Source organism: Populus euphratica, unplaced genomic scaffold (assembly GCF_000495115.2).
Source record: "Populus euphratica unplaced genomic scaffold, PopEup_1.0 scaffold231.1, whole genome shotgun sequence".
Lineage (NCBI taxonomy): Eukaryota > Viridiplantae > Streptophyta > Magnoliopsida > Malpighiales > Salicaceae > Populus > Populus euphratica.
This window is the reverse complement of record NW_011500112.1, coordinates 46432-65209: the sequence shown is the minus strand read 5'-3', so window position 1 is coordinate 65209 and position 18778 is coordinate 46432. Positions and strand designations below refer to the sequence as shown.

General features: G+C 34.0%; 1 protein-coding gene across 1 annotated transcript; it reads right to left on the bottom strand.

Moving 5' to 3' along the window:
- Positions 1–9312: 9312 nt before the first annotated feature.
- LOC105109795 (anaphase-promoting complex subunit 6-like) lies at positions 9313–18208 on the bottom strand. The gene is made up of 16 exons (XM_011004610.1): positions 17808–18208; positions 17577–17711; positions 17221–17294; positions 17064–17103; positions 16723–16768; positions 16437–16516; positions 16129–16310; positions 15914–16039; positions 14740–14814; positions 14512–14637; positions 13018–13087; positions 12453–12535; positions 12073–12183; positions 10993–11092; positions 9771–9806; positions 9313–9637 (listed from the first exon to the last, which is right to left on the bottom strand). Exons 1-16 carry the CDS (start codon positions 18051–18053, stop codon positions 9533–9535), a joined length of 1635 nt encoding a protein of 544 aa, XP_011002912.1. The 5' UTR covers positions 18054–18208; the 3' UTR covers positions 9313–9532.
- Between the last annotated feature and the right edge of the window lie 570 nt (positions 18209–18778).

Genomic DNA, 18778 nt, shown 5'->3' with positions numbered 1-18778 from the left:
GTAAGAAAAGTAAACGGGGTTAATTATGCTGGTGATCATTCACAACAGGTGGATGAAAATATGAGGGCAGAAGATGTGGAGATTTACTATGACCCAGCAGAGTTAATTGGAGGGCTGCTAAAAGGGCCGCTGACCTCAGCATCCCATTCAGAACCAGAAGACAACACTGTCAACACTGCAACAGCATCACATGGCTGTCCATTTTCCAAATAAAAGTAACTGGACATGAGAAGACATTGTGCTACTGCTAGCTATTGTTTTGTTACTCTTGTTTGTACAATGAATCAATCCATTTGTTTGCTTTTATTACCATGTTATCTATCTAAGGTACAATGTCTATTCTCGTCTGATCATGATGTAAGAATCTAAAATAAATCATCATGTACGCCCTTGTTTTTTTTATCGGCAGATCGGATCATAGCCCTCTATCTAGATCACTTGACTTCAAGTTTCTTATGAAAAAATAAGTATAAAATATCTCTATATACGTAATTCAACTATAGCATAAATTAGATTTAATCAAAGCTGGTTATTTTTTTTATTTATTTTTTTTGTGAAATCAAGAATAAATATATAATAAAGAAAGAAAACCTAATAAATGCCAGCAGAGCCTTAGCTACATAGATTGTAGCCTAGGCATCAGTCTTCTTACAAGAAAAAAAATATAAGGAAACATAAGACTCTATTATTAAAGCAAGTAGTACAAAACCATACAAAATCAGAACTTAAGTAGACCAAGCCGAAATGCATTCGTGATTGATTCCTGTACAGATCAACATTGGTATTCCAAGAAAAAGAGTTCAGATTCTTGATACACCCTGCAACAAAGTGAAAAAAAAGTGAAAAAAAAGCCATAGGATATCTTTCTAGATTGGCTTTTTTTCCTCAAATATCAAAGTGTTCCTCGCATTCCATATAATCCAGATAATGATAAACATAAAGCCCCACAAACATATCTTTCAAACTTATAATGGTTGTCCTGCAGAAGACCTAGCCTTGACATTAGAGGTCATCAAAGGCATATGGCATTACCCAGCTCAAACCTCTCTAAGCTACAATTTTGTTCCATAATTTCCAAACCATAAGGCAATGCATGAGGATGTGGGAGACAGTTTCTAAATGTTGCTCACAAAAAAGACATCGGTCCTCCTAAAGGCTTAGAATGTGTCTTTTCACTAGAAAGGCTCTTATGCATAGGCCTTCATTTAAGACCAGCCATAAAGTCATTTATGTTTTTAGAGGGCACATGGATTTCCAAACATCTGTGACATAAATTATAGACCCAGCATACCTGATCCTTTCAAGGGCAAACATACAAGAGTTTACAATATAGCCTTCATCCTTCCCCCATTCCCAAATCAGCCTGTCTTCTTTCAATGAATGAATAACTGCAAGATTAAGATCAGACAATAACCTTTGAAACAGCAGGTTCTCACTAGTTTTGAGGGGCCTTTTCCATTTTAGATTCTAATGCCAAGTATTCTCTATTTAGTATCCCATCTGACTAACAATCCCTACTTTGAAGGAGGACAGACCAAAAAAAAACCGAATAAGAGTTAGCTAAACAAAAACCAGTCAACCAAGTATCTGATAAAAAATTAACATGGTTACCATTACCCATTTTAAGTTTATAAACAACTCGAATAAAAGAGCTATCAAGATCCGTACTAGTAATGGTAAAGCTAATTCCTTGCTAGATCCCTAAAAGTTTTTTCATGAATTTAGGCATCCTGTTTATGAACTAAGAACTAGCTTTGTTATTACTTCCTAATTTTTAAAATTCACTTGAAAATAAGAGCTTTGTTTTTTCCCAACACCCAGACCGCCCCTGTCTTTTTCTTTTGCCACTATATCCCAAACAAGCCTATAAGTTTTCCTGTTATCAACACTCCAACCCCATAAAAACCGAAACTGCATCGTTGTGATCTTACAAGCCACTGTCTTTGGAATGTAGAAGATGGACATGTAATAAAGAGGAATATCAGAGATTACACTTTTGATCAAAATTGCTCTCCCCACCATCGATAATAGCCACCCCTTTCAAGAATTGAGCCGCCCTCTAATATGTGAGAGAACAGGTTTCCATGTGAAAATCCTTCTGGGATTAGCACCTAGAGTGAGCCCAAGTATTTGATTGAAAGGGTATCACATCTGCACCTGAGAACACTAGAAATCCCTTCAGCATATATCTCATCCACGCTCACACCCACCAAACTACTCTTATGAAAGTTGACATTGAGCCCTAAGCATAAATTGAACCATTGTAACATTCTCTTGGTATTTAGCAAGCATTGAAGGTTATTTGGTAGGAAAAGAAAAGTGTCATCTATAAAATATAAATGATGAATACCTTTTATTCCTATAAAATCCATGCCATGCAGAGCACCCATTTTCAAGCTCCTACTGATGAGAACTGAGATACCTTCAGCAGCCAAACAAAAGAAAAAAGGGGAGAGGATCCACCTGTCAAAGACCACAAGATGCTGTGAACTCAGAAGTAGGGGAACCATTGATTAAAACTAATAGTTTTGCAGTCGAGACATATGCCATAATCCATTTCCTCCATCAAGCACCAAATTTCATGTAGCTCATAACATTAATAAGATAAGAGTAGGACACGGTGTCAAAAGCTTTTCTGAAATCAAACTTAAGAAGGAAACCTTAATAACTCCAAGATTTCATAAAATCCAGCATTTTATTGGCAATAAGGACTGAGTCAAAGATGTTTCTACCAATAATGAAAGTTGATTGGGAGGGACTAACCACACTCTACATAATTTCTTTTAGCCTAATGGCGAGAATCTTAGCAATAATCTTATATAACTCATTTAATAAACTAATAGGTCTATAATCATTAAAAGAGAAACTGCCAGCAACTTTTAGAATTAAAGCAATATAACTGGTGTTAATACCTTTAGGAAGGTGACCTCTCCTAAATAATTCAAGAACCATTGTGAATAGGTCGTGTTTCATCAACTCACAGGACTTCTTATAAAAATTGAAGTTGAAACTGTCAGGTCCTGGGGCCTTGGAGCCTTCACTGCTAAAGATGGTCAAGTGAACTTCTTCTATGGTAACATCTCTTTCAAGTCATGCAACCTAGTTCTCACTAAGCTTCTTAAAGTCTATATTACCCATCGTGGGTCTTGGAGTTAGAGATTCAAAGTAGATGTTTGAGAAGTATGCTTTTAACTCCTTCCTTGATTTTAATTGGACTAGAGAGAATCTTCCCATTGTATGTAATCTAATGAATATAGTTTTTGCATCCCCTAACTTTTACTGAGATGTGGAAGAACCGAGTGTTTTTGTTGCCCAACTTGAGCCAAAACTGTCTAGCCTTTTATCTCCATATTGATTCTATATATTTGCAAAGTTTCCATTGCTTACCTTTCAACTCTATAGCCTTTTTTGTTCAAAGTCAGACTTTAACCTGATCCTCGGGGAGCCGAGTAGAAGATTGGATATTTTGCAGAGCCCAGTCCTGATTCCCAAACTCAGTTTTATTCCACTAGCCTAACTTCATTCTTAAAGCATTGATTTGTCTGATCACCTAAAAGTCATCAGGGATATCATGCATAATTTCCTTTCAGAAGACCTTGAGAGTGTTATGGAAAGATAGGCCATGAGCCAACAGTTTAGACATTTGAAAGGCTTTCATCCCCAGTTAACTTGTTCTTTCCCAACAAGCAAAGGGCAATGATCAGAGAGACCATGATCCAATCTAATCAGTTTCAAATAACTAAAATGAGATAGACATTATGTGTGAGTAAATGATCTATCTAGCCTGCTCATAGAGCTACCTTTAAACTAGGTAAATCGATGATTCACCAGCGGGTATTCAACCAATTCGTAACCATCAATGAAAGCTTGGAATTCTGAAGCCCCTCTCTTTTCTATCAAACCACTGCTTTTACCTGCCTTAGATAAGATCTCATTAAAATCACCTATTAAAAAATAGGGATAATCCAAAAAAGCATGTTTAAGTTCAATAAGCTCTATTCAGGAGGCTGGTCTTTCAGATATAGAGCTAGCTCCATAATGCTCAGTGATCACACAATTAAAAGCATCATCAACAAAGAAGTCAAATAAGCTAATCCAGCTCCCAACAAATTCAACCAAATCCACCCTAAAGAGATCATCCCACATGGCTAACAACCTACCTGACCTACCCTGAGCCTCTATGCAGAACCATTTTATATTCTGACAATGCCATAGATGAGAGACTATAAAGTCCAAGTATGAAAGTCTTGATTCAATAATAAAACATACAATAACATTAAAATCCTTAATGTACTTACAGATGGCCTTTCTTTTAGAACAAGATCCCAAACCACACACATTCCAGCTAAGAATCATAAAAAGTAGCATAAAACCATGCATAGATGCATGAAAGCCTACTGGACATACATGTCCTAATGGTCTTATTCTGCATTGATGGCCTCTTAGATTGTGACTTCAATACTCTCACCATTTGTTTCAAAGTCAATACTCAATTTCTAACCAATTTCTTTCATAGCCCCAATCTCATCACAAGCTACAAGGAGGTTTGATGGGGGCTGAGATAGTTGTAGTATTTGGTTGACAACTCTAATGTAGGAATCAATTGAGTCTTCATATCCATCACCACCATTTGAATCAGTTGAAATGGCTGCCATCCTGTAACTCACATGACATTTAATGGCACCAAGTTGTTTACCATTCCTAAGAGTCATGCTACGGACTAGGTTCGTTTTAGGCCAACTTTGCTGATCTTTTTCCATGACAATCATGTTATCTAGCCCTTTTTCCTTATTATTACGTGGAATATTAGAGACTAGAGTTATAAGGGTAGATATTTATCATTTCTCACTTGTAGTCAAGTCTTAAATCATGTAACAGTCCAAGATTTTCGTGAAGTAAACCTGAGCTTCATAGCCATATGCATCCCTTTCTTTCTCTGTCTCACATCTGCTAAAACTCTGCTTTATAATCACTTTAGTGACATAATCTAGTTCTGTAAAAGTAGAGTTCTTGTTTGCAACCATATTCGGTTGCTCCTTTGTAGCCACTATCTCGATATCACTCAGTGATGAGGTACAGCTCAGCTCTAAATCAAACTCTAGAGTATACCCAATGGAATAAATGAGCAAAGCCAAATCTGTGTAGACCTCATATTTAATCTTTCCACTTTTTCCTTATCAATCGTGAGATTTATTGTTCCATTAAGAGAAACAGAGGGTGACTTGCCTACTAAGATTGTTAACCCTGGTATATTTCCTTTACTAATGAAGTTAAATCATACCCAAGAACCTTACAATCTTCCCCCATTAGACGTTTAATGCATTCCCTTTTCGTGCTTTATTCTTCATCGAGCAGATCACCTGAAAAAATGAAACCACTTGCTAAATCTTTTGCATATTTTTTTCATATCGAACATGTCGCCTAGAATAATTAGACCATCTTTCTTTAAAAAAACAAAAAACATAAACAAAAAAAAGCATAAACAAAAAAAAACTCAATAAAATAAAAAGGGAAAGAAAAAGAGGAAGGGTTTTCACAAGTATTCTTCTTTACAAAAGTTACTACACAAAGTCAAAAGAAAATCAATTTTCTAACACATTTGCACCGTAAACATTATAAAGAGAGGGCAACTATTGTAACCCAATTTTAGCCCATTGGCTTTTTAATTTAATTTTACAGGGTTTAAGATGTAAAATTAAAATATCAGAGATTTATTTTGATGAAAAGTGTGATTTGTCAACTTGCATGAAAACTAGGGATTACAATGTACTTTTTTTATTTTATCCCTATCTTCAAGATAATCCTTATCTTCAACATAATGATAGTCATCCGCCTTCAAATTTGATTATTAATCAAATTCAAACTTTAAAAAAGAGAATGAGTTTGATTGAAACTTTATTTCTCACACGTGAAAGAACTTTGTCACTATAAATACAAACCTCAATATATGCAAAAGAGAGGGGACAATCAGAAGAAACTTGGAGAAAGGCCATCACAAAAAAAATATACAAAAAGGAGGCCATCACAAAAAAAAAAAGGAGACAAGATAAAGAAAACCCTACATGAGGATAAACACAAAAAAAACCCCAAGAGGAGGCCATTACAAAAGAGAACAAAAAAAAAAGAGAGAGACTGAAAAGAGGAGGAGGATAGCATTCTCCAGTCGGTTCCTGCACAGTTACCTTCGCCTTCGACTTCACTAGGTAAAGTCTTCTTCTTCTCTTTGATTTTCTGTAATTCTTGCAAGAAAACAATGTGAAGGTAATTAATGGGCCGGATCTGGGCTTTAGGCCCAACCAGCCCAAATTACGTTTATTAAGGGTGCATTTGGAAAAACACATCCTTATGCCGTAACCATAATTTATGTCCATTTTAGTTTGATATTTGGCTAAGTGCGCCTCTTTTTAATATCAAAAAATTCTAAAAATATTTAGGAATCTTTTTTGATTTTTTTTTTTATGTTTCATATTTTTTTAAGTTAAGTGCTCAATCTAGGGCCTATTATTGTCAAATGCAAATCTATCATGCGATGTTTTTTTTATTTCTATCTAAAAAGAGCAAATAATAATAAAGGATAAACAAGATAAAAATGACAGAAAATTTCTTCTTCAAATTTGTTTTCTGCAAGAATATTCACTGATGCTAGAGTCAGAAACATCGTATTTTTGAGATTTGTGCAATATTTACCAACGCTAGAGTTGAAAAAATTCATAGGAATTGTTCACTGACGCTAGAGTCAAGAACATGAAAGGAAGAATAAAAAAGGAAAAAAAAAAAAGAACAAATTCTTAGCAATTTTAGACAAAACCAGCAATGCAGCATGCATTAGATAGGACGCTTAAGGGGTGATGGCATCTTTTCTTTTACATAACCAGTCTTGTATCATAGAATCTCTGTTAACCAGTTAGGGTTCCTAGTGATCATAATGCTAGGTGGCAACTCCTTGAACAAGACTTTTTTTCCTAGAAAAAACATGTTAGATATCTATTTTTTTTCAATTGAGAGATATTTTTTAATTAGTTACCGTGATGCTAGGTGTGACATACGTTATCTATACTAACTGACTCTCTTAAATTTCAAACAATAGTAAAACCATTCTAACTATTTTATTCTCTAATCTTTTGATATGTGATAGGACTATAGCCTTTGATATCTTTACACTGAGTGTATATTTAAGGCCTCTAGTGATTTCTTTCAAATTCAGGCATAAGGGTTTTTTTAAAGGACCTTTCAAAGGCCATGCTCCTACCGAAGAAAATGTTGAGTTCTATGGCTTTGGAGTCCTCAAGTTATGCTTTCAAAGATAATGAAAAGATTAAAAAAAAATCCAAACTAATAATCATAAAAGAGAAAAACAATTCCTGACTTGGCATGCTAAGACTTCTACTAAAGAAAAGGTTGAGTTCAATGGCTTTGGAGTCCTCAAGGTGTGCTTTAAACGATACTAGAAAAAATAATAATAAAATAAATATACTAGTATTTGAAAAAGAGAAACAAATTTCTGACCTAACATGCTAAGAACATCAAAATATCATTTTCTTTCAAAAAAAATAATTTATGAAAATAAATGCAACTTTCAAGTTTGATGACCTAGCATGCTAAGAACATCAAAATATCGTTTTCTTTCAAAAAAAATAATTTATGAAAATAAATACAACTTTCAAGTTTGATGGGCCTTATTCATTGTTTTATGGAGGATTCGTTTAACTTTAGAGATTATTTGTTTTAATGATTCAACCAAATTCTAAAAGTATTTTTCGTGTGAAAAAAAATATATTTTTTATTTTATTTTTTTATAATTTTATTATATTAACATCAAGAATTTTTCATTTTATCAATGGCTTATAATGTTGGTGACACTGATTTTATCAGAAAAAGTTTTACCAATAAAATTATTGATAATTATTAAAAAAAACTTATCATTAGTAGTTTTTATTATATTGATCATTATATCAATAATATTATCACTGATAGAATTATAAACAAACAAAGGATATCAAATAATAAAATTATCAATATTATTTTGTTGGTAATACTATCAGTGTGTATGTCATATCACTGATAGAAAATATCATATATAATTCTATTAGTGAATATATGTTATCAATGACATTTACTATAATATTTCTCAATTCTCTAAAATTCTTCAAAAAATTTATTTTATTGATGATTCTATCTATAGTAAAAAAAAAATTATATGTTATTGGCATAACGAACACACTTAATAATAAAAAAATATTTAATATATTTTTAATTAAAAAATATAATTGACAATATCAAAAAAAACTGAATCTATCTTTTGCAAAAAAAAAAAGAAGATAGAATCTATGGTAATTTAATGTTTGTTTAGAAGCATGGTAAACATTATTTTTTAATATATATATTTTTACTTAAAAATATATTAAAATATATTTTATTTTTTATTTTAGAAAAATTTATTTGTGATATCACCATATTAAAATGTTTCAAAACATCAAAAAAAATTAAAAAATTAAAAGTATGATTGGACCCAATGTTATACAAGGTATTAAAACTTATGCAAAAATGACATAAATATTTTTTTAGCTTTTTGGTTGAAAATTATTCTTAATGGCATTTTATTTTACAAGGTGGTGTCCATTTGACAATATCAAAAGAAATTATAAAGAACTTGAAATTTTGAATTTGTGGAACTCGAAAAACGACAGCCTAATACATAAGATGAAATAGCTGTGATTTCTTTCCGGGTTCCCAGGTGGATGAATCTCTGAGGGCAGAAGATGAGGAGGTTTACAGTGACCCGGCAGAGTTATTTGGGGAGCTCCTCAAAGGGGCGCTGATATCGCCATGCCAATCAGAAGGAACGCGTGGCTTTCCATTTTCCAAATAAACATAGCCTGGCATGTGTTTGCTGTTGTGCCAGGAGTGTTTTCTTGCTTTGGATTGTATGCTGAATCAGACTGCCCGCTTACTTGCTTGCTTTTATTACCATTTCATCTGCTGTTGTGTGTCTGTCCATTCCTCACAAGGCAAAATTTGCCTCCTGGTGTGTATAAGAAATGGTCACGGGTGAAGTGCCTATCAATAACACCATCACCTTGTTTTCATTAGCAGATTTTTCCAAATAAACGTAGACTGTCAAGCAACAACCATCCCGTTTCTATCTTTGCATTAAATTATGATCACTTTTCTTTTATTTAATTCGGTTGATTTAATTTCATTGCTTTTTTTGTATCTACTTGAATAATAACAGCTTATTTTAACCAACAAGATCAAGCTGAGGCGCAGGTTTTTTTAAATTTTTAAAAACATACTTCCGGTGCTTGAACATCCTTTTTTATGCTAAAAATAACTTTGGTTTTGTTGTCGCGTCAATAGATAAAACCAAACGATACAGAATTACATATATTGGTATTGCCAAACTCTCCCTAGTGTAATATTACACAACTCTAAAATAGACCAAAATGAACCAACCCATTCAAGGACTTCTGATTCCACATACATTACAACAAGAACAAAAGAGTATACATAATGTCATTAAAAATGACTAGGTTCAGCGGAATTCAATTTTGGGGTCTATGCCCCGACGACCTTCATCTACAAGTGCCAAGCTCAACATTTCAGTACAAAATTGATCATCTGGTTTCAGCCATAAAGCCTGATTGAGAAGAAAATATGATAAGACCAGGGCTTAGGGGATTTTAATGACGAAGAAGATAGAGAGGATGGGGGAAGCACACTATAAGCATAGTATAATTTTGTGTCTGAAAGCATACAATACTCTTACTTACCTTGTGGTAGTATGTGATTGCAGCAGTAAACTCATCCTGTGCAAAAAGGGGAAAAAAGAGAGGCACCAATAAGATGGCTTTTAAATCATGATAGTATCAAATTGTAACATTGCCCCCATTTAGATAGTCCAACTTTTCCGGCAACCTAATGGCAAGTCATTATAATTGGCATTAAAACTTGTTCATTCTTCCAAGTCAGTCCAAGTCCGACAAGATAATCTGCAACTAGTAAATTAGGGAATCCACTACTACTTGAAAATGAAGTATAAGAATTGGATTTTAGCTTCAAGCAAATACAGGATGTTGTTGGATGATTTCAATAATAGAAAAGATTGTCATGCAATCAACACAAGAAACTGAACTGTAGTCCCATGTTAATTTGTGTACATGCTCAAACGATGACGATATATTCTTTTACGGGGACCCAATCCACCATTACATTGTTGCCTGCCTTACCAGACCAGTAACTATGAGGTGTGACATTTAAGCACAACATAGAACGTGACTACAATTTTATGAGAAAGATAGGTCGAGAGAGTACTATTTCCTGTTCTGAAATTTCCCCCTAAAATTTTTGTATCATCCCGGAAAGTTGATTGACGATCTAGAACAAAACCAAGTGCAAATATTCTATAATAGTTTTCAATATCAAAGACTTAAACTTCAGGAAACTAGTTCTCTTTTATCTGTTTGAAACTTGAGGTACTTGACCCTTGGAATAGGCCTGTTTGAAATCATAACAAGGCCACCAAATATTGAGGTCTACACAACACATCATGCATATCAAAGTTCATAGACTAGTTAAGGACCTCATCCTTCTTTTTCCTTTTTGAGAGATATTTTAGGGCGTCTTATTAATATAATAAATATTCAAAATTCCATAGCAGTCATAGATGGTGCTCATCTTCTCATAGTACTCCTCCTTTATAATAATAAAATATATTCTGAAATAGTTTTTAGTTTTGAACCCTTGCACAAAAGTCACTGGAAATACAAGCTATAAATTAGCAATGATATCATAATCCGATTACTTTTCATAACATTTTGGATTTTCATGACCACTCTCATTATCCGCACTAATCCACTTCATTATCCCCCCCCCCCCCCCCCCCCACTTCAAGCACTTACAATTGCTTTTCTCAAACTATTGCTTTCAAGTACAACAGCCAAATGAAATGTCAGTTTAACAGACTTACATTGAAATGAAAAGAGCTCAATTTACCTGCAAATGATAAGTGTATGCAAGACCAGCATAAGTACTCAAGCTTCTAGGTGATAATGTAAGTGCTTTCTCATAATATGAAATTGCTTCATGGTAAATCCTGGCATAGTAGTTTGATATGATTAATGAACAATTATATCCCATGTCATTTATTTATACACGTAATAAGAGAATTGCACTTCTATGATGATGGCTGCAACAAGTGGATGAGAAAAATAAGACTCCAACTCGAATATGTACAAAAATTCAAACCATAAGTCTCAATGTCAGCCATGCTGCTCAACAAATCAATCATGTGACAATTAGGAGCCTCTATATGACCACATTACACAAGCATTAATGTATTGAAGAAAATTCTTTCCATCCTATTCTTGAAGAGTTGAGGGTTATGAAGGCCCGAGCTGATCTTCCTCTAATCTTATCAATGGAATTTGAGCAAGTAGTTGCTATAACATGATACTAGATTCCTATCTGTTGTATTTGACCAAGGAGTTGCTATAACATGATACTAGATTCCTATTTGTTGTATTTGACCAAGTGCACCAAGAAAGCTCCCAACTTGAACCTTAAAAATACTCACACAAAAGCTTTAGAAAAGGAGAAACACAAACTAATAAGTCTATAAGAACCTTGCTAAGAACTAAAAAGATCACCAAAGGTTTCCAAAAAAAAACTGTAACTAAAAGGCAATCATCAATATGGGTTTGCTCAGTGAACTAAATGAAATTAATGGTTATGCAAGTTCAAAGTAATTTATTTGTCACAACTACCAGAAATAGTGTAATTAGAGGGTTAAACTACTTTTCATTCATTCAGGTTGATAAAGACCTTAGCAAGTGAGTATTGACAAACAAATGCAAAACATAATATACTAATCATCGAGACAATAATATGAAGATATCAAAACATGAAATATAAAAACAATCTTTCAATTTGAGGATAAGAGAGATTTCATTTCAAGTATAAGGAAAATTCTAGATAAAAGCACACCACTCATACATCCTGAAGCACCTAAATATGGCAAGAAGCAACAACAAAAAAGTGAGTATAACTGCCATTCCAATAAATTTTAAAACGTACTTCAACTTTCTATATGCATGGGCAAGATTAACGATAGTTGGTTCCCACAATTGACTTAAAGACGGAATGTGCTTCAAAGTCTTCTCAAACCACAACACAGACTTATCATACCTGAAAGTGTTTGGGAAACAAAATTATGTAGGTCAAATAGCTTGACTGGCATCAAAACATAGACATCTGATTACTTTTAGTACAGAGCACCATATTCAACAAATGTCATACAATGAAAATCATACAACACTTAATAATGAATGCTGTTTGCAAAATTGATTATTTTATGCTTTGAAAAGCCATGAACATTAACAACATAAAAGAGACATGTTAGTAAAGTTTCCAAGTCAAACTTCCACAGAATGATGAGAGGAATGAAATATCCTTACTCCTTCATGTTATAAGCAAAAACACCAAGTTCATTGTATACAAGTGGATCTGAAGGGCAAATTGCCTTTGCCTGCATGAAAAACTGAAAAACGGACAGCGAATCAGAATGTCAACAAACCATAACAAGAAACAGGATGAAAAGTATAAAAGGAAACAGGATTCCTAAAGATGAATGAGTAGAGTGAAATAATATTATGTTCAAAGTCCATCCAACTTATACTCATTTTGCAAGCAAGCTACAAATAATTCCCCAAATGGAAAATGGAAATCATTTGCTTAAACTACAAGCAAGAATTTGAAGTCAATGCAACAAATAATGTCCTACCAAGGGTTCAAACTTCAAATCTAGCATTCTTGAACTGAAACATAACAAAACCAAAGCCCCCATTTTCATTTTTATTAAAAATTAAAGCAGAGTTTTCCCAAGCATCAGGGAAGAATCATGCAGCGCCTGTTAAAACACCAGTGGCTAATTGTGTTATTGAAACTCAATTTTTATCAATTTCCCAAATTCAAAAAAAAAAAAAACAGCAATTGGCCAATGTTCAGAAGATAAAACATCACCTGCTCAGCAAGCTTATAGCTGTGAGTTCGCATGTACTCCATCCCAATATACAAAGTTGGTAAATGGCACCTGGAATAACAGAATATCAAGATTCAACCTGTAAAAAGACAATTGATAAGTAATAAGAGGTCTTCAACAATGCATAATTTTGGAACAAAAAAAACACATTAATATCAAAACATTATATTAACGAGTAGCTTCTTTGTCAACTTAAACTACCTATGGAGATTTTGCGAGGCAGGGCAAATCAACTACCACTTTTCTGGTTTAAATTAACAACTCCAAACCTAAAAGAATCTTTAGCTACCAGCCAGTAAGCCAGTCAATCACCCAGAAAATATCAATCACAGCAAAGTGATAGAGACCAAACTACCAGGCAACACTATAATGCTCGCATATAAAAATTTCCACCTCACATTCCTATTATAAAGGCAATACCAAAAATTACACTCAGAGAACACAAGGAACAAGAGCAACAAGAAAATACAATACACTTAGCAAAGGGCAGGTTAACGACAAAAAAATCCAGGATTTCATCTAAAAGTTTCACAGTTAAAATGTTAGCCTGTAGCTGCGACTCTGCAAACAATAAGCAACAGTGGTACTGCCATGAATCTAAAGTTTTGACTCGATTTGAGCAAGGAAGAGAGAGAATAAAAAAGTATGGTATAGGAAAACACATTACAGTTAAGGAAAGGGCTGGTTAATGACAAAATCCAGGATTTCATCTAAAAGTTTCATAGTTAAAATGTTAGCCAATAGTTGAGACTTCGCAAACAATAAGAAGTGGGACCGCCATGAATCTTAAGTTCTGGATCAATGTAAGCAAGGAAGAGAGAATAAAAAAGCATGGTAAGGAAAGACATACTTCTATTCTTTCTTAATGAGGCCAAAAAAATTCGATGAAAGGAAAGAAAGATGAAGGCCAGAAATATTCCATGGTGAATCTTTACAATTCTTACAAGTAGAAGGAAGTACTAAAAGACAGCGATCCTTTTGAAAAGGTTGCAATAAAGGTGCATATGTACCTGCAACGATGGGGTTGGGTATAGGGAAAACACATTAGCCCCCAAACCCGCATATATTTATAAAAATTTTATATTTAGGATGTTTCCATTTATAGTTATATGAAAAACTTTTCAAAGAACATGGAACACTTTAATTTTCTTATACCGCTTGTAAGCCAATTCTATATATGTTTTCTTCTTCATATTTATTTTAATTTATAAATTAGAGCTTTTTTATTGAAGATATGTAATAATATATGGACCTCTCTTGGAGGCTGGTAGAGAGGCCTAAAATAAAACTCCTAAAGTTAGAGTGGCAGGGAAATTCAACTATGCAGGGAAATACTAAAATATTTTCTTAGAACAAAGGCAGCCTCACAAAAGCACATAATGTGCCAAAAATATGCACTCTTCAATTACTACACGGTGAAGAAATATTATATTATTTTCAACTAGAAGAGGTGATAAGGTTCTAGTCCAAATTACCCTGGGAATAAACGAGCAGCAGTGCGGTATGCTGACATTGCTTGATCACCCTCTTCTTGAGCAGCATAAGCATTCCCAAAGCCAATCCAAGCAGGTGCAAAGGTTCCATCTAGACTTGTAGCCTTGCTGTAATGTAAAAAAGAGATAAAGAAGAAAATCAAATTTGTTCCATAAGACCAAAAGAAGCAAAACAGGTACATGGTTTACAGAGCTTCAGGCAACAGTTACCTGAAATAACGCCGTGATTGATCATACTTCTTGATACAGTAGTAGTAGCAGCCGACAGCAAACCACGAGAGAGCCCTAATAAGTAAACATGATACATGATTACATAATATCTAATGGGCACTCATTGTATTCATGCTTAAGCTGAAGTGAAGTCTATGAGAGAGAAACAATCTCCTTTAGTTTTCCTGTTCCTTTTCTCTTCAAAACTTCATAATTAGTAATTCAAAAGCACTTAAGAATGAAATACAGATAAGCATCCAGAAGATTTCATTTCTCTACAATTTTGAGCAGGACATAACGAAACATCTAGAGAAATACAAAAGGAGGCCAATACCCAATTATCATCCAACTGAAATGAGGAACAATAGGAGAATGCACTCACTTCTTTTTTCTCTTTTTTTTCTTTTTTTAACAACCCTGAAGCCATCTTCACTTCTAATGTACCATTTCATTTTATTGATTTAATCTTCTGCACTGGTTGGGCTCACTTTCAATGATTCTATTGTATTTGAGAAACTGAACAATAACTCACATGCAATACCCCTTGGAGGGAAGAATCTTGCAGTCAGAGCATCATATTCTAATAGGTCCACCATTACATTACCTCTTCTTAGGATTTACAATCTTTCCATTCATGATGGTAGAAACGTATGCAAGCTGAAAACTGTTGCTACCAGTTATATATCAGGTAAATTTTAGCTTTTTGGAAGAGAGAACAGAGTGACTGTCCTAATGGATGAGAAGCCCAATAACTACAATAGATGAATACTACTCCTTGCACAGTACTTTTTATTGGACTCTGCAAGTAATCACTGGCAAATCACATGCATATCCGACATGTTACTTGTGAATGGTATTTCAGGTGTTGTGGACACATGGTTGCCAAAAGTTCTCTTTAACTTCTTTATTTATGTTAGCTAGCTGAGCTGTTATTGGAACACCAAATCATTTGAGATAATAACCATGATCACATTCCATCATGATGAAAAGCAAACCACCCTGTGCCTTTAACACATCTATCGAGCAAAGAAAATAGAAGAAAAAAGGGAAAACAGAGAGCTCAAACAACGCATAATCCTTCAAATTGAAAGGGAAATAAAGAAGTAGCTTCTGAGAGTAATCCTTCAAATCCAAAGAGCACAAGTAAAAGTAAAGGCAGAGAAATAAAACTCACTTTTGAGGATAATCCTTCACTAAGTTCGATGCCATAAGATAAAGCTCATTTGAATTTCCAAGCTCCATAGCAGCAGCTATGTGTACTAAGGTACATTTCAAATGAAAAGGGTCTTTCTCAAGCAGGCTGTGAAAGAGAAGATAAAGCTCAGATGACCTGATGCATCTAAGGTATGATCTTAGATGTATTCTGTTTGAAACAAGTTAAAAACTCACTCTGAAGTTAGTTCAAAGCACTTCTGATATTCACCACACTGATTGAAGTACTCTGCTTTGCAGGCCAAAAGATCAGTATCATTTTTTAGTGTATGCTTGATAGATGGACTAGAAGGATTGCTATTGCAGCTTTCTTTTTCAACTTCTCTGAATTTGGCTTCTACAATACTCTTTTTTTCATACTGAGACCAGGGGACTAAGTTTAGTTTCCAAGAAGCACAGAGACTTAACTAAAGGAAATAGATTAACTGGAAATGGTTAGTTTGGATTCATATTGACTGGTATATTCTGAACTTGTGTGTGTTTACCTTTTTTATCAAGCATGAGTAGAATGACGAGAGCCACCCATCTTCTGGACCCAATTGCAAGGAGGACAGCAGCCTTGTTTCTGCAATTCAGTAGCAAATATAAAGGGTTAATTTTAATTTCATTTGGTTAATGAAGCGATTGCTGGAATAGTACAGCATAGAGGAATTCTCAACAGTCAACACATTAGCAACAAATACTGCAAATCCGGTAACATTAATTCTCCACAGTTAAATGGCAATGTGCAGCTGAATGTATTTAACAAAAAGAGTTTTGGAGAGCCATTACCTTCTTCACATGTGAGCATGTGATTTTCAATAAGGCATTCCAAAGCCTGGGGAACAATGAAGATACAACCATCATTCATACTTCCAATCCAAATCAGTAAAAATGATGTGCAAAACTAAAGGAAAACAAGATTATGTCCAAAAAACAAAGACTAAAAACTTCAGTTGAATCTATCAAGAAAAATCTTAAATCTTTATCAAGCTATTAATATGGAAATTCACAGTTTTTCATAGAAAGCTATGTTAATGACCGTTGCATGCACAATTACAATAAAGCAAAGAAATTCTATTATGCAACTTACAAACAGAAGGAAAGGGTAAAACAATTGCAATAGCAGGTACCTCATAGCATAGCGGATCGGCCTTGATAGCAGCTTTGTACCTTAAATCATCATAAATAAGCAAATCAATCATCATACAGAAAACAAAACAAAACAAAAAAAGTGGCAAAAGAAACAGTAATCTATCTTGATAAAGAAGATCGCTGAGAAAAGCTAACCACTGTCGAGCCAGGGCACGATTTTCCAATGCTTCATAAGCCCTGCCTCTTAGAAAACATGTTGCTGCAGAAATCTGTCCCAAAACAGAGAAAACAACATTTCGCCAAGCAGTATTTTTAGTGATAAGTACAGCTACAGTCTATGCATATTCAAGATAGCATATTTTACATATTTATCACAATCAACTGATAGAATGCACCCAAAAAAATAAATATTCACAATTTCACACAAAATTGTAGAAGAGAAAGAACAAAACTTTCAATGTTAAAAAGAAAATCCAATCTTGCCAATTAAAAATAGCATAACACAACCAAGCAAGAAAAAGAACAACTTCTCATTAAAAAAAAAAACTCACATTGATCTCGCGATCTTCACTATCCTTATCTAAGTACATAACGTTACAATCTTTAGTATCATATACATCTCCATGCTCATCAACCTTTGCATCACCGACCATTAACAAACACTGGTCCCACTCTTTTAATTCCTCCTGACCACAATTAAAAAAAAAAAAGTTAACAAAAAAAAAAACTAAAGGTAATAAACCATCAAATTTCAAATTAAAAATCCAAAACCAAAGACTTACAAGGCATTTAGCGGCGAGGTAGCGGAAGCGGAGGTCGCGAAGGACGATTTTGGAGGCGTTGAGGAGGTGGTAGGCACGACGGTAGTGGCGGCCGAGGAAGAGAGCCTGGGCTTGCATGTAGATGTCGGCGGGGTCGTTGGTGAAAGCGGCGACTTTGTCGGCGAAGAAAATGGCGGAGGAGTACAAGTGCTTGCTCACACAGTCGCGCACTACCCCTCGCAGCTTCTCTATTTGCTCTTCTCTCATTTTTTATTTTTGGAGAAAAAGGAAATGCAAGAGAGAGGTAGAAAGGTTTTGGAGTGAGAACTGAGAAAAAGAAATCAAGGGTTTTTGATTTGTGTTGTCTTAGTTTTGGAAAGAAAGAAAGAGGAAATGAGCGGGAGGTTTTCCCTTTCTTTTTGGCTTAGAGGCTGTTTGACAGTGCGTTTCCACCGCGCACTGTGTTTTAAAAGTTTATTTATTCGGAAAAAATACTTTTTTAGTGTTTTAAAAAAACATTAATGTTTTAATATTAAAAAATAAAAAAATTATTTTAATTGGTTTAGATTGGTTTGAATTTAATTTTTTAAATATTGAATCTAATTACACATATACTAAAATTTGATCTAACATTGCCAGCTTAACATTACTGATAATGTTTTTGTGTGCTTTTTTTTAAAAAAAAAAATTAAGAAAACCTTATTTCTTGAAAAGTATATTTTATGGATCTAGATGAATAAGTAAAACCCTAGTTGTTTCAGGTATTTATAAGAGGTGTTCACCCTAGCTCCAACTCTAAATTTATTATATAGATCTCAAGTTCTTTACTATTATATTATGTCTTCTTGACACTCTTATGGCTTACTGTTCACACCAGAAACCATTTTTTTAGTTGTTCTCTTTCTTTCTCTTTGTTTTTACACCTCAAATTCTAATTATTTTTCTTATAAAAAATAATATTTAAATGTCATAAGCAAGTTTTAAATAAAGAA

What these genes read in the sequence shown, in the direction of transcription:
- LOC105109795 (XM_011004610.1), bottom strand. Translation starts at nt 18,053, where the DNA reads ATGAGAGAAGAGCAAATAGAGAAGCTGCGAGGGGTAGTGCGCGACTGT. An exon ending in CCGATCCGCTATGCTATGAG is followed by an intron (nt 16,769 to 17,063) that starts GTACCTGCTATT and finishes ATTGTTCCCCAG; the next exon opens with GCTTTGGAATGCCTTATTGA. An exon ending in GTGAAGGATTATCCTCAAAA is followed by an intron (nt 14,815 to 15,913) that starts GTGAGTTTTATT and finishes TTTACTTATTAG; the next exon opens with GGCTCTCTCGTGGTTTGCTG.